This window comes from Protomyctophum parallelum (genome assembly GCF_964188405.1).
Source record: "Protomyctophum parallelum genome assembly, chromosome: 11".
In the NCBI taxonomy this organism is placed as follows: domain Eukaryota; kingdom Metazoa; phylum Chordata; class Actinopteri; order Myctophiformes; family Myctophidae; genus Protomyctophum; species Protomyctophum parallelum.
In genome coordinates this window covers 11,126,220-11,142,425 of record NC_139707.1, presented here as the reverse complement: position 1 = coordinate 11,142,425, position 16,206 = coordinate 11,126,220, and the positions used below count along the sequence as shown (strand labels likewise).

The following is a 16,206-nucleotide window of genomic DNA, read 5'->3' as shown; positions in this document are numbered from 1 at the left end:
AACCTCCCCGGGGGCAGCACACCTAAACCTAACCCCAACCCTCTCCCGACCCCCAGCGCAGACCCTCACCCTAACCCTAACCTCCCCCGGGGCGCAGCACACCTAAACCTAACCTCGGACCAATGCGCGTCGGATCATAGTATGCCTCCCTACATCTACTGCACCCTTCTTCACCCATAACCCATTTAGACTTGAGGCCAATTCAAAACGCAGTCGTAACCTTAGTTTTTATTTTTAGAATATTGTTAACATTCAATGAACATATAACTATATATACTCACTCTACAAATAACAGGGCCTGTGATATTTTAATTTGTCCATTAACACCCAGCCCTGTATAATGTAGTAACGTCCAAAATGACTCCCAGATTGAATTGCACTTTGACATGAAGGGTATTTCAGGTCTAAATGGGTTCATCATTAATCATGCCATTTGCACCATATCATGCTTTTAGTTAATTTGCTTGATTTGCATGTCTTATCACTAAATAACCTGTGCTGATGAGTGCTGTCACGTCGCCAATACTAATTAAAGTGACATTTGTGAGAAAAGCTTGTTTAAATCTATTCATTCCATATACCATCTTTTTGGTTAAAGGCCAACAATCGTCAACAATAGGTTTGTGTACACACTAACAGATGGACTGCTTGAATTCTAGTTGACTTCAAGCATGTATTTTTTTGTATTGCCATGTTTTGTTCTTGCTTAAATGTAAATCGCTCTGGATTAAGAGCGATTTACATTGCTAAATGCCTAAATTATAAATCGGGTCCACTGTCTTCTCATTATTGCCTTTTCCTTGATTCTATGTAGAAGCCACATTAAAGAAGTTCCCGCAGTCAACCAAAGGCATGCTGGGAACAGCAGTAAACGGAAAGCTGACGGAGCTGCGGCGGTTCCACAAGAAGTAGACAAACAAGTAATGATATTATTAAAATGAAATAAAGCTGTTGATACAGCCCCTCCTATATCCAGCTTTAATGTCTGTCCACTGACTACACAAACATTAAATTCAGATTGACAATGAATGGATAATGATACATCATAGTGTATTGTACCGTCATGATGACATGACGCAAATTGTGATGTGCATTTTGTAGCTTGCTTCTGAACTAATGATGCCTCTTTTTGATCAAATCAGATTTGGGGATGACGAGTGCCGGAGAGAAGCCTTGCATGGTGTCCTGGAGCCCCCACCTGTATTTTTGAGCTAATTATAATTTATTATGATTTATTTTTATATGCCAATGCCATAATTAAATGTTTATTCTCCCAAGAAACATCTCCGAGGTCTTCTTTTCTGACACATATTTTTTTTATTCAGAAAGATAAAGATATAGATTATGTAATTATACATATAATAGGCTACATCACTGGTTCCCAAACCACATACACAATTTCTGTGTAAATAAAATTGTTGCTATTATATTATTATTATTATTGTATTATTTATAATTGTATTATTATTATTATTATATTATATTATTTATGTACATATATGTACATGTGCATATATGTGCATATATGTTCATATAAGTGCATATATGCACATATATGTTCAGGGGGTCCAATTTCATATATGTTACATATATGTCTATCATATATGTAATATATATGTCTAACATATATGTTACATATATGTTAGACATATATGTCTAACATATATGTAACATATAAGTCCTTTCCGTGTGGGAGTGTAAATAAAGGGGGTGGGGCAACAAATCAAGTACTTAAATAGCCCCGCCCCTCCCTCCCAGGAAGCAGAGAGAGAGAGAGAGAGAGAGAGAGAGAGAGAGAGAGAGAGAGAGAGAGAGAGAGAGAGAGAGTTTTTTTTACACATCATTATATTTTAAAATGTTCTTGTTTTGATCATAAGACCCAACAAGTCTGTAGATTTTATTCAGTTATGAATTACACTGATTTACTAGCCTACCTATAGGCTTATAGGCATATATATATATATATACGTGTGTGTGTGTGTGTGTGTGTGTGTGTGTGTGTGTGTGTGTGTGTGTGTGTGTGTGTGTGTGTGTGCGACGTGCGTGCGTGTGTGTTTTTACTATTATAACAAAAGTATCAACACTGCAACTGTAAAAGTCCAGAATTCAAAATGCCTACCATATACCAAAAGTACTCATTCATCAACATGTATTTAAAGTAGCCTATGTGAAAAGTACAAGTACTCAGTGAGCAGAATGTTCCATTTCAAGGTTTCAAGTGTATGAAAATGTATGCAAATTATTTGAAAATAGCAGATCTACAAGCTCACAATGCGTCGCGATGCATTGTGAGCTTGTAGATCAGCTATTTTCAAATGGCTGAAATGCATATTGGGCTGAAGAGGTCAGTGTATGTTTTGTAATAATAAAATCTACAAAGTAATCAATCATAGTGACTAAAGTTTTCAAATAATAAATAGTAAAAGTAGGCTACACTATTTGTATCTGAGTCGCATGCACGCACGCACACACACACACACACACACACACACACACACACACACACTTTCTGTGCTGTTGCCTAGTCTAAACAATTCAACAACAATACAATATTCACTAGTTGGAGAAAACACACGATTGGGGAGGTTTAAGGATTTATTGACAGTAAGGAAATGGAGGGATGAATGAAGGAGTTTGTGTGTGTAGGTTCCAGGGCGGGTCAGATTTTACAGGGTCCAGTTTCGAATTGCAGCCGTCCGTAGGTGCCCTTTGAGAGCGGTTTTGAAGGAGTCAAGGGATTTGCATGTCTTAATGACTGTTGGTAGGGCGTTCCACATTTTGGTGGCATAGGAGCGAAAATAATTTAGTCCCTTGTTTGTGCCGAATCTGGGTTGTACATGGTTTGTTGCACTCCCTCTGGTGTTGTGGGTGTGGACTTCGTTTACATTAAGGAAGTATCTAGACAGGTACATGGGTATCTTGGTGGTGTATCGAATCTTGTGGACCAGACCCATTGCAAGATGCTGTACTCTGTCATCGACCCTCCGTCAACATGGAGGATTCTGGGTGGTACTGGGCAGGTATAACTAGGGACAGGTAGGTTGGCGTGGAGGGCGAAGAGTGACGTGAAGGGCAGGGTCAATGTGTGTTTCTCCGCCTCCTGAACATCTGTTGTTCCAACTCCATTTATTATAATGAATACAGCACGCAGGCCAGCCACACTTAATACAGAATGAGAATCATCTTTATTGTCACTTCACAGTTTTGCATGTAAAAAGTGGGTGAAATTCATTATTGTGCATACGGTATGTCATTTTTTTGTGCATATAGAGCACCGAAGTCTGACGTCAATATCGGTAGAGGGCGCAAATCCACGGGTTCATGTACTTTTTATTTGCATTGTATAATCCCCATAGGGGGATTTTAGATCGCCTCATAAGAACTGTGTTTGAAAAATTAAACAAAGTCATCCCGGCTGTTTCATTCATATGGATATTTAGACTCAACTGACTGAGAGAAAACGCTAATGTTACTGCTACTGAATTACATTTTCACTAGAAACGGACATAGTCTAGATTATAGTCTATAGAGCGGCGCAGTCCCTCCCCCTTTCAGAACAACGAACGGCCCAGGAAATGAAAACGCAATGCATTTCCCCATAGGCAGTTTTTATTTAATTTATTTAAAGATCTTTTAAGCGTCGTACGAAGCCAACTCTTGTCGTGACAAATCATGACATCACACACAATATTTTGGACCAAACAAATAATTACAAAGAAGAAAAACAACAATAAAAGTGTTGTAACCTGCCGTTTTTTTCTACTTTCTAATTCTTTGTTTGGCCCGAAATATTGTGTGTGTTGTCATGATTTGTCACGACAAGAGTTGGCTTCGTACGACGCTTTAAAAGGTCTTTAAATAAATTAAATAAAAACTGCCTATGGGGAAATGCATTGCGTTTTCATTTCCTGGGCCGTTCGTTGTTCTGAAAGGGGGAGGGACTGCTCTATAGTCTATAGAGTAGATAACACTATATAACACTATACACTATAATAACATTATATAACACTATGGGCTGTATTTTGCGTGTCTTAAGTATACCAGGTCTTATTACTTAACTTAAGACCTGGATGCGTGATCCAAGTGGCCAATGAGCACTTTATTGGTCTCGTGCGTATTCACATGCACTTCCTATGGCCAACGTACACTTTTTGCATAGCACTTTAACGCTTGCACTTTAATGGTTAATGTGCATTTTACTGTACTTTTGGTATCTGTTATGTGTACTGTTTGTTGTATTTGTTGTTTCATTGTTTGATGTACTGTCAATTTGCCCTTCGGGGACATTGGACATTCGGAAATGCGCCCTGAACGCTCTGGTGTGCTCTCTTGTCGTTCGTTATTCTGTGCACTTGGTGCGTTGTCGTGCGGAAATCCAGTGCACTGCGCACCGGGTGTGGCAAGTGCCCGCACTGAGGGACCCTACCCTGAAGCTGGGGTCGTCCGGTGTGAATTATTTACAAACGACCACAGCTGTCGATCGTACATAAGGCACACTGAACACACTCTGTGACGTCACCGCCCACCACACTAAACAAACTGACCACATTCCCGGTGCGCATTTCCGAACGCACCCTAAATAAACTTGAACCTTGAACCTCTACCGCTGAGCCACTGCCGTCCAGGTGCTGGACAACAATGCAAAGAACAATGACAAGTTAAAATATCCACACTCTGGATATTGTAGCTCTATAACAAATCAATTCACAATTCCAGCGTTCAGGTCTTCATCAGACATCACTTGTGGAACTGAAGACTATAAATCCGTAGCAGGATGTTGTGTTTTCTTTAAGCTTGTCTGGAGAGTGAGAGAAGAGAAGCAGAGAGACTGTTGAGTTCCAGCATGCTGTGTGTGTGTGTGTGTGTGTGTGTGTGTGTGTGTGTGTGCAATGCTCAACCTATGTTCACATCTGGATGGTGTCACGTGTCAGGGCACATGACAGCCTCTGATTGGCCGCTTTCAACCCGCGCACAAGCACACACACACACACACACACACACACACACACAATTTTCATACGTTCTATTTCATGGGAATTCAAGCTTAGTTTACTGGATAGTGAAAGTTAGAAGAGAAGAGAGAGGGAGAGGGGAGAGAGAGAGAGAGAGAGAGAGAGAGAGAGAGAGAGAGAGAGAGAGAGAGAGAGAGAGAGAGAGAGAGAGAGAGAGAAGGAAGGAAGAGGAAGTAACATTGTTTTCATGAAGTTGTGAGTCAACAGTCAGATCTGATTCATGTGGATTTGAAAGAGTCGTGTTGTCAAGATTATACCCAGAAACTGTAAGTTAAATGTACCACCTTATTCTTAAAGCTGTTGGTTTGACTGTTTATTATGAACATATGTTTTGCAAAAATGTTCATGTCTCAGATACTGTATGGTATGAGCTGATTTGTGAAATCATGTTTCCACTCGTCCTTACTTAACCCCTTCCTTCCTACCATCAGAACAAGAACAGTATTTGTTTTGTACTGTATATCTCTGTACTGTTGGTTTGAGTGACTACGACAGGTCTGGTACATATTTTAATTTCAAGTACTTCAAAAGACCTGCAGTAAGACGCCTGGGGGCGAGAAGCGACCTTGCCCTAAAGGGTGAGGTCGTGTGTACTGGCCATATTATCCATATATGGAGCGTGTCTTGAGTGTACAGGGTTTGATTAGGTCAGATCAACATATGGAATGTCAGAACAGGTCAGCTCCATATATGGAGATCTAAGGGTGGCAGTGTATTGAGTGTACAGGGTTTGATGAGGGCCCAGGTATAGGGCCTGTTGCCATATACCTGCGGCTGCACAAATAACTTTGGGGCAGGCCCGTCTGAGTTTAAATGTGTGTGAGTGACGTGACAAAATGAGTGACAACAATGTATGGGGATTGTGAGTGACGTGACGTGACGTGACAAAAAGCACAAGGTTTCATAGTTAACTGCGACCTTCGGCCCTAAACCTTAACAATTACACACAGGGTGGAAAGGTTTTTTCATGTATCTACTACAATGAAGAAATACTTACTAAGAAAGTAATAAGTCATGTATTGCCATTTTTATTCAAGCAAAAGTACAGATGTATTGTCATCAAAATGTACTTAACATATCAAAAGTAAAAGTAGCCGACTCATTCCGCAGAATCTTTCAAACATAGCCGATCTACAAGCTCGCAATGTGAACTCTATAAGTAACTCAGTAAATACATTTGCCTCTGATGTAGTGGAGTAGAAGTATAAAGTATTGAAGTGCCTCAAAATGGTATTCAGTACTTGAGTAAATGTACTTACTTTCAACCAATGATTACACAACAACCTTACATTTCTAAAACTGAACCTTTCTTCAGTTAAATACATAATACATGTTTGAATAAATGTATTGAACACTTTTTTCTTCGTCAACCCACAGCTATTCTGAAGCAAAGAAATGGATCCGGTAGCACAGAGCATGAACAATGATCTCCGAGAGGTTCCACCAGGGACCACATCTGCCCCAACAGAAACACATCCCATAATACAGCTCATTATGAGTGGCGACCTAAAGAAGTTCAAGAAATCAATCCGAGGCAAAGACATCAATGGCCTTTACCCATGCAAAGAGCTCAACAGTCATATATGTCCCTTAAGTGCTGCTGTGGCATTTCACAAGGAGGACATTTTTGCATTCCTTCTGAAAGAGCGTGCAAACCCAGATCAGTTATCCACGAAAAACTGGACCCCTCTGCAGTATGCCTCTTATTACAAAACACCACTTGATTTTGTGCACAAACTGATTAAAGCAGGAGCACATCCAAATCTCATTGCAAATGTTCCCCGCGCTATGACACCAGTTCAGGTTGCTGCCATCAGTAAGAGAGGTGATATTGTGAAAGTCCTAGTCAAAGCTGGAGGGATTATAACACAAATCTCGGCTAAACATCCTGCTCATGGTTTTTTTAATTTAAAAATATCTGACATGATGCATGAGCTTTCATTGAGCGACGGTGACTATTATTCTAAAATAAAACTTTTTATAGATCTGGATATTGCTGTGCAACAGAAAACACCAACAGAAGTTTTCAGCATGTTTGATCGTTACATGCTGGAGGAGAATCCTCAGTCCCATCTGACCGCCATTGACATGTTAATTCCTCTTAGACCACTAGGAGGAGAGTATCATCAGAGAAGTATTAAGTGGTTGAAGGACAATGATAAGATGAACCTCTACATTGAGAATGCAGACTGCAGAATGCAGAAGATTCTTTCAATGGTCGTACCCATAGAGCTTGTACACCTACTTGTTTCAAATGTATCTCTAGTTATCTGCACAATGAAAGAGATACCCAGTAAGGTATCACTGTCTATGATCCCCAAGCTGCTGAAACTCCTTTCCACAAGCACTCCATATCCTGAACTACATAATTCTGTTCTGAGGCTACTATATTTGATACCTATAGTTAAAGATGACTGGAATCAGAACCTCATGGTTACATTGGTCACAACGATTGTTCCTTTTGTAAAGAAAGAGCACCCCGCTGGCATGAGATTGAAAACATATGGCATACTGGCAAACCTGCTTCCATGTGAACATGCCACTGACATCTTTGCATCAGTGGGAATAGATCATGTGCCTGAGGATATAATTGCATATTATGCAGAATTGCCCATCGATGACAAACTGAAAGAAGAGCTAACAGAACTGCACAAGTGCCTAAACAAGGCAAGCTCAGAGCGTGATGTTTCCACAACTGCCAACATAGAGCTGTCAGGAACCAAAAAGAGAAGGATAAAAAAAATGAAGCAAGAGGAGCTGAAAGATGAAGTTCATGCTGATGCAGATAAGCCAACAACGGTTCCTGTTGAGGAATCTGGTCTGACTGAAAGTTCACATGTGCAACCTATCCACCCCGTAGCCAGTGTGTCACCACAACCACAACCTATCCACCCCGTAGCCAGTGTGTCACCAAAACCACAACCTATCCACCCCGTAGCCAGTGTGTCACCACAACCTATCCACCACGTAGCCAGTGTGTCACCACAACCACAACCTATCCACCCCGTAGCCAGTGTGTCACCACAACCACAACCTATCCACCCCGTAGCCAGTGTGTCACCAACACCACAACCTATCCACCCCGTAGCCAGTGTGTCACCACAACCACAACCTATCCACCCCGTAGCCAGTGTGTCACCAACACCACAACCTATCCACCCCGTAGCCAGTGTGTCACCAACACCACAACCTATCCACCCCGTAGCCAGTGTGTCACCACAACCACAACCTATCGACCCCGTAGCCAGTGTGTCATCAAAACTACGGAAATGGCACCCAATCAGTCAAAGATGGAAGCAACAGTTAGAGAAGCTTGCAGAAATAGATGAAAGTAAAGTGATCAAAGTTGGAAGTCTTGTGTTTGTGAAAGATAATGAATTCCGCATTGCAAAGGGAAGTGATGGAACTGAGGTCTTCTTGGGGTTACGAAATGACGGCACTGAAGTTGCAGTTAAGAGAATGCCCATATCCAACTGCGGTGTGCTGAAGAATGAGGAAGGATTTGTCGACTTTGCAGAGGATGAGGACTTTGGATACCTTGCTCTTGAGTTATGTGAATACACACTGGAAGGATACATCAAATTTAACTTCACTGAAGATAAGCCAACAACGGTTCCTGTTGAGAAATCTGGTCTGACTGAAAGTTCACCTATCCACCCCGTAGCCAGTGTGTCACCACAACCACAACCTATCCACCCCGTAGCCAGTGTGTCACCACAGCCACAACCTATCCACCCCGTAGACAGTGTGTTACCAACACCACAACCTATCCACCCCGTAGACAGTGTGTTACCAACACCACAACCTATCCACCCCGTAGCCAGTGTGTCACCAACACCACAACCTATCCACCCCGTAGCCAGTGTGTCACCACAACCACAACCTATCCACCCCGTAGCCAGTGTGTCACCAACACCACAACCTATCCACCCCGTAGCCAGTGTGTCACCAAAACCACAACCTATCCACCCCGTAGCCAGTGTGTCATCAAAACCACAGAAATGGCACCCAATCAGTCAAAGATGGAAACAACAGTTAGAGAAGCTTGCATGCTTTGCAGACATAGATGAAAGTAAAGTGATCAAAGTTGGAAGTCTTGTGTTGGGGAAAGATAATGAATTCCGCATTGCAAAGGGAAGTGATGGAACTGAGGTCTTCTTGGGGTTAAGAAATGACGGCACTGAAGTTGCAGTTAAGAGAATGCCCATATCCAACTGCGGTGTGCTAAAGAATGAGGAAAGACTTTTACGTATTTTTGATGATCCTTCGATTGTACGATATGTCGACTTTGCAGAGGATGAGTACTTTGGATACCTTGCTCTTCAGTTATGTGAATACACACTGGAAGAATACATTAAATGTAACTTCACTGAAGACAGCCTTGGTGAAATGAAGGGTCTTGCAAAGCAGGTTCTCAATAGCTTAAATGTTCTTCATTGTGAGTATCGAATTCTCCACCGGGATATCAAGCCCCAGAATGTCTTGATTGGTAAGATACAGAATAGATTAAGAGCATAGCCTATACAGTTTCAGAGAATGAAACAACATACAATTCATGTAATTTCCATCAATAGTAAACACTGTTTTTTGTATTGATCTACCCAATTTGCTTTATAGATGTTAAAAATAAAGCAAGATTAGCAGATTTTGGAATAAGCCGACGATTGCAGGAGGGACGGACAACCCTCCACACAATCAATGCAGGAACGAGATGCTGGAAGGCAAAGGAGACGATACCTGCTCACAGTGATGTTGCTAAAAGAAGTGCTGATATCCAGGTTAATAAAAAGGAAAATCTGACTGAGAACAATTAAATAAATGAGAACAATATAAATGATGCAATTCATTTCCATGCTCCTTTTGTCAGGTGGCTGGGATGTTGATGTATTACATCCTATCCGGAGGACACCATCCCTTCGGTGATGACTTTAGATGTGAAACCAACATCTATGATGGAATCTACAACCTGGATCACGTTCAGGATGTGGATGCCAAGGATCTCATCGAGAGGATGATCCATGAAGACCCAAAGAAAAGACCTAGAGTGGAGGAATGCTTGGCTCATCCCTACTTCTGGACAAACAAAACGTACTAGAAATAAGTACACATTACACATACAGTAATAGTAGTAGTAGTAGTAGTAGTAGCTTTAATCAATACATATCATGGCATAATCACATGGCATAATCACAACCACAGCTCATTTTATTATCTTAAGCTCTATTAAATAAATAGCACATATACAAGCTCACAACGGGTCACAACACGTTTGGAGCTTGTAGATCAGCTAATTTGGCTATTGATTATTTTTTTCTGCCAATAATATCATGCCCCAAACATGGTTTTAAAGTAAACGTTTTGATCCAACAGTACGTTTTCTACCAACATGATGTTTTCGTGGTTGTTTTTGTTTGATGTTTTCTTACATATCCTGCCCATAATGTATATCATGCCCAAAACATGGATGCCAGTTTTAAAGTAAACCTTTTGATTTATTTTTCTCAATATGTTTGTTTTGTAAATTCTTCCAGGAGAATTGATTTCCTGCAAAAGGTTGCGAATGAGAAGGAAATCGACAAGCACTATGAAAACCCTGAGCGCCACAACGTCATGGCTGTGTGGAACCAGTGTGCTGAGGATGGACTGTTCAGCACATGGAAACACACCATGAAACACAAGGTGACTAAATCATGTGTATAATATACACACATATGTCCATTAGACTAAATCTGTATAAAATACACATTATATGTCCATTACAATTTAGGCATTTATCAGATGCTCTTAACCCAGAGCGACATACTTAAGCAATTTTACACGAGAGGGTGTGGTTTAACGTGATTATTGCCACGATAGTGATGCGGTCAGGAATGAGACGTAGTCGAGTTCCGCAAGCATCACTGAAGTTGTTCAAAGTTGTTCTAGGCTAGGGCAAGTGCTACGGTCTGAAGAGGTGTGTTTTCAGACTAAATCATATGTATACTGTAGTCTATTAGACTAAATCATGTAGGGTTCAGGTGTGTCCATTAGAGACTAAATCATGTAGGGTTCAGGTGTGTATATGTGTGTGTTTATTAGACAACAGGTCCATTTGTGTGTTCTTCCAGTTGCCACAGGTGGTGTATGAGGAGATGGACAACAGGAGGAAGAGGTTTCCCTACCATGATGATGTGTTTGGACTGCTGCGCTTCATACGCAATCTCCACCAGCACCAGTATGTTGAATTTGATCACAACAGAACACAAAGTGGTGCAGCTAAAAATCTTTTTACTAGAAGGCTTTATTTGTAGCTGTTACATCCCCACCAAGGTCCAGGTGTTATTTTGTGCAAAAGCGCATTATTGGCTATTTCCCCTACCATAAGTCCTCAATGGGGGTTAGGTTTTTGTGCTAATTAGCTTATTTCCATCTAAATAAGTAGTAAAGTGCGCCGCTTGGGATACTATTTACATTAGGAAGAGAGGATATATAAAAAAATATATATATTTGTGCCATGGAAATAAGCGAATTAGCGCAACACCTCAATTCAATGCAATTCATTGAGGGCTTATGGTAGGGGAAATAGCCAATAATGCGCTTTTGCACAAAACAACACATGGACCTCTTTGGTGGGGACGTAACAACTACAAATAAAGGTAAGAAAGCCTTCTACTATGGAATTATCCTTTAACCCATTTAGACCTGAGGCCGCTTCTAAAAACATCTTCTAAATCCTGACCTGAATCCTGAAGTTTTCTGAAAATGTTCAAATATTTATTCAACAATTATAAAAAAAGAAATGTTGTCAAATACTGTAAGTGTACATAGAAACAGCAACCCTAAATATGGGCTCCCGTCTTGAAAGGTATAGTTACAAAAATGGTTCTTTAAGTCAAATTCCATTTTCCATTTGTAATTTTGTATTACCTAAAGTGTGATCACTTCTCTGGGTGTGGATCCAGTCAGACAGATCTGAGTGTGTTCTGTGCTCTAGAAAGCAGCAGTTACAGTAGAGTAGACAGAAGTCACTAAAGTCAGTGTACTCTCCTGTACATACGGTAGGCCTACAGTGTTCATCACTTACGCAAGCAGAGCGTGCAAGTAATGTTATCAGTCAGGTGCTGCGATACGTATGTCCCTTAGCAGCACATGATATGACGTCACACGCTGGCACGGGACACATGGAAGCAGACCGTGCAGGTAGGGGTCCCGCATGTGACGAAGCGTGTGTCCCATGACGTGATGAAGATATATACCAATGTCCCTTATGATAATCGTCATATGCTGGCACGGGACATACGGAAGCAGACCGTGCAGGTATGTTTTCCGTCATGCTACGAAGCTTATGTCCCATGACGTGATGAATATATGTACCAATGCCAGGGTATAATTGGTTATCAATGGTGACGTAAAGATAACATGTTTCATTGTCGGGTGGACTAAAGGTAATGTATACATTATGTAATGTATACATGTATACATACATACATTTATGTATACATAAATGTATGTAATCTGACAACACTGCCGTAACAGGCATAAGTAATCATTACCATATCAAAATACTACTTATTTTCCTCCAAAAGCAAGGTACGTAGCAAATAGCTAAACCTAATAATTCAATATCGCAAACGTTCTTTCACAGAGAGGCTGAGATTTGAAAGTTTGTAGCGGTCTACAGTACTTGCACGCTCTGCTTGAGCACTAGTAGGCCATTTATGGCCTACTAGTGTGCAACCAGCAAGTAGGCACTCGACAGAGTGCAGTTCAAGTTCTTCCTGTGATGATATTGAATTTTGTTGTCATTGGTCCGACAAATGACAACCCACCTCATCTTCTAACCTAACCATAACCGCAAGCACAGGAGCAGACTAATTCCCTGTCTGAACTACATGCGGTCCGCCTTCAGGTCATGACGTGTGTGTGTGTGTTTACAGTGCTGAGGCTGCTGCTGACATTGACCTGATGGAGATGTTTCCTGCTCTCATCGTAAGTGTCTACAAGTTCACTCTGAACCAAGGCTGGAACACACGGATCACCCTGGAAGACTTCTATCCAGCAAAGTCCACAAACCACAGCCTGGACGACACCCTGGGCAAACTCTCCCTGTCGTAACTTAACGGGTTGACCAAAAGGTAGATCGCGATTGTTGCAGGTAGAACACATAACATTCCCCGAAATGTATAAGAAAAATCACAAAACTCCTCATCCCACTAAACCAGAATCAGAATATGCTGGACATGGTGTATTTTCTAGGATGGAGCTTACCAGCACTCCACTTGCCTCCACACAGACTATTCATAAGTACTCTGCCTTGGGTCTACTAGGTTCATATCCAGCCCTCAATGTCTTCACATTATTGTACAGTTAATAAAATGCATTATTCAGTGTAACACCAGCTCTGTTATTAAGGTATATTTCCGTCAGGTATATTTTTAATATATATCTTTTTTAGCAATGGGATAATATACTTTTTTTTTTTGGTGGGTAGATCTTGAAGAGCTGGACGGGTCATTTTAAAAGTAAATCTCAAGTCAAAAGGGTGTGGGCACCCCTGGACCCGTCACCCGTTACATAGATAATTGTATGACAAAGCTGCTAAATTCATATATGATTGTTTACAGATAAAGAGATTGATTTAATTCAATACAATCTATTGATTTAATTTGTACAACATTGATTGACATTGAACTGAGACTTTATTTTTGTATTGCCCCCAAAAAAAGGGTTATAACTGGTTATATTGACCAATAGCATACGAGAGAAAACGTATAGACGCCAAATTATGCCAAAACATAATTTCTGTACAATTTTGTGCCTTAATGAAATGTGTTGTTTTTATATAGGCTAATCTTAGAAGCACATTTACTGTATGTACAGCACTGTGTTAAATAAAGAATGATATACAATCTAAATAAGGAGATATCTCTCTGTCTTCACTGTCTGTCATGCAGAGCAGAATGATATGAAATATAACCAACGTTGTGTACAGATAACTCTCTGTCATGCAGATCAGAGGTTCACAGGTTGAGACCCTAAAGTGTTTGTCCGGGACCCGTACTAGTGAAAATAGCAGATCTACAGGCGTGCAACGCGTTGCTTTGTGCAGCGTTGCACGCTTGTAGCTCAGCCATTTTCACTACGTCTTAATTATTTTTATTTTTATTTATTTATGGAATTTATTAGATGTGTATGTTAGTTTGTTTTAAAATGTATATTGCTTTTTTTTTTTTTTTTTTTTTTTTTTTAAAGATATTTTTTTGTGGCTTACGCCTTTATTGATTTTTTAAGGGATAGAAAGTAGGCTGACAGGAAACGGGAGAGAGATGGGGGGATGACATGCGGTAAAGGCCGTGTCGGGTCCGGGAGTCGAACCCGCGGCACACCGCGACTGGATCACCAGTCCGGTGCCCAGACCGTTACGCTACGGCCTGGGCCTTTTTTTTTATTTTTATATATATATTTTTTTTTTTTATTTAAATGTAGGAAAAAAAAAGTTTTTTTACTCTAGTCGTGTGACCCATAGAAATGTGTCTGTGACCCACAAATGGGTCCCGACCCACAGTTTGTTAACACCGTGTCATTATGCTCTACATTGAACATGAACGCTGTCTGGTGGAAACCTGCTATGTCCAACATTTACTTTTTATCATTATTAAAAACTAAATAAAATGAAATAAATAGTGAACATACAGTAACATATCTACCAGTAAGACGCCTGGGGACGAGAAGGGCGAGGTCGCATGCACGCATCCGCCTCGTTGACGGCAGACTGGTGGGCGAGCGCTGGCGTTTTGGAATGGGGGGGTCAGATCAACATGGAATGAATTCTGTACTGGCCATATAAGGAGCACGTCTTGAGTGTACAGGGTTTGATGTCAGATCAACATATGGAATGTCAGAACAGGTCAGCTCCATAAATGGAGATCTAAGGGTGGTAGTGGGGACATTCTCTTGACTGTACAGGGTTTGATGAGGGCCCAGGTATAGGGCCGGGCCTTAATTTCTGGGCCTGTTGAGAACTATTCTTTTGTAGAATGGGTACAAGCTTTCAAACGAAAACAAGTCAATACAAGAACTGCTCTGACTTGTTTACAACAGGGTCCTCCATTTTCAATTAATCAGAAAGATACTTAAGTACAGTAGTTGAGTAAATGTTCTTAGTTACCTTCCACCAGTGATTATGGGAAGTCATAATAAAACATTGCAGATTGTCTATTTCCTCAGTGTGGCCTGTAGCACCATCTACTGGCTCACATGTCTACATGCTCAACATTATGTAGAAGGATTTGAACCCAGAAATAGAAAAGAGAACATCACTGATTTTGTTCCAGTGGATGTTTTGTCTTCTATTAATAGTAAATAACATCAGATCATCTGAGCTTTATGCATTTTTACTGAAAAGAAAGTCACTTCCATCAGTCAGTATTATGTTGTTGGTTATTATGGAAACTATTTCATGTTTTAAGAACAATGTCCAATTCAATTACAATTTAACCATAATATGGTTAAATATACCATGCTATTGTCTGCTATAATATAGCAGACAATTGGAAGTGATAAATCAGAATAAGTGAACATGAACTGTAGTCAATAAACAAGGTAAATATAGTAACGTACTAGTGGTAAATAGAATGCAGAGAACAATATAGTGCCTCAAATAAACTATAGGATAGCAGCTAAAGAAGGAACCTAGTGTTTATCTATAACGACCTGATATCTAAGTACCTTTCTGTACATTTGTGGTCGAGAAACAATTAGATTATTGTGTAATCTGCATAGTAAACTAGCATCTGTTATTCTGTTGAAGGAAAAAATGAAGTGCCAAAGCAGCAGGGATACCAGGAGAGTTCAGTTATTTTAAATAACTGAACTCTCCTGGTATCCCTGCTGCTACTAATAGTAGAATTATTAAAACATACATTATTATTATATCTGAGCCGTCTGCTTTAAAACAAAGTATACAGTGAAACCACAGCATTGTTGTTGAGCTTCTGTGAGTTTCTCCACTGGTGTTTAGATGTTGTGCAGACAAGAACAGAGGAGGATGCAGCAGGACACAGAGACATGACATAATGAGCAGTTGAAATGAATGAAGGAACTTCATGACCAGTGTCAGTCAGTCAGTCAGTCAGTCAGTCAGTCAGTCAGTCAGTGTCTGTCTGTGTCTGTCTCTCTCTGTCTCTCTCTCGTGGGATTTATTCTATTTGCGGTC

At 40.5% G+C, this 16,206-nt stretch overlaps 1 protein-coding gene across 1 annotated transcript; it reads left to right on the top strand.

Moving 5' to 3' along the window:
• The first annotated feature begins 5,183 nt into the window (after window positions 1-5,183).
• Window positions 5,184-13,890, top strand: LOC310866886 (uncharacterized protein). The gene is made up of 7 exons (XM_083776682.1): window positions 5,184-5,278; window positions 6,390-9,501; window positions 9,630-9,790; window positions 9,880-10,100; window positions 10,544-10,691; window positions 11,120-11,226; window positions 12,929-13,890. Exons 2-7 carry the CDS (start codon window positions 6,408-6,410, stop codon window positions 13,104-13,106), a joined length of 3,909 nt encoding a protein of 1,302 aa, XP_083632808.1. The 5' UTR covers window positions 5,184-5,278; window positions 6,390-6,407; the 3' UTR covers window positions 13,107-13,890.
• The last annotated feature ends 2,316 nt before the right edge of the window (window positions 13,891-16,206 follow it).

Excerpts from the sequence above, each read along its gene's own strand:
- LOC310866886 (XM_083776682.1), top strand. The coding sequence starts at position 6,408 with ATGGATCCGGTAGCACAGAGCATGAACAATGATCTCCGAGAGGTTCCA. Across the intron at positions 9,791-9,879 it reads AAAGAAGTGCTGATATCCAG|GTGGCTGGGATGTTGATGTA; the intron begins GTTAATAAAAAG and ends TCCTTTTGTCAG. Across the intron at positions 10,101-10,543 it reads TACTTCTGGACAAACAAAAC|GAGAATTGATTTCCTGCAAA; the intron begins GTACTAGAAATA and ends AAATTCTTCCAG.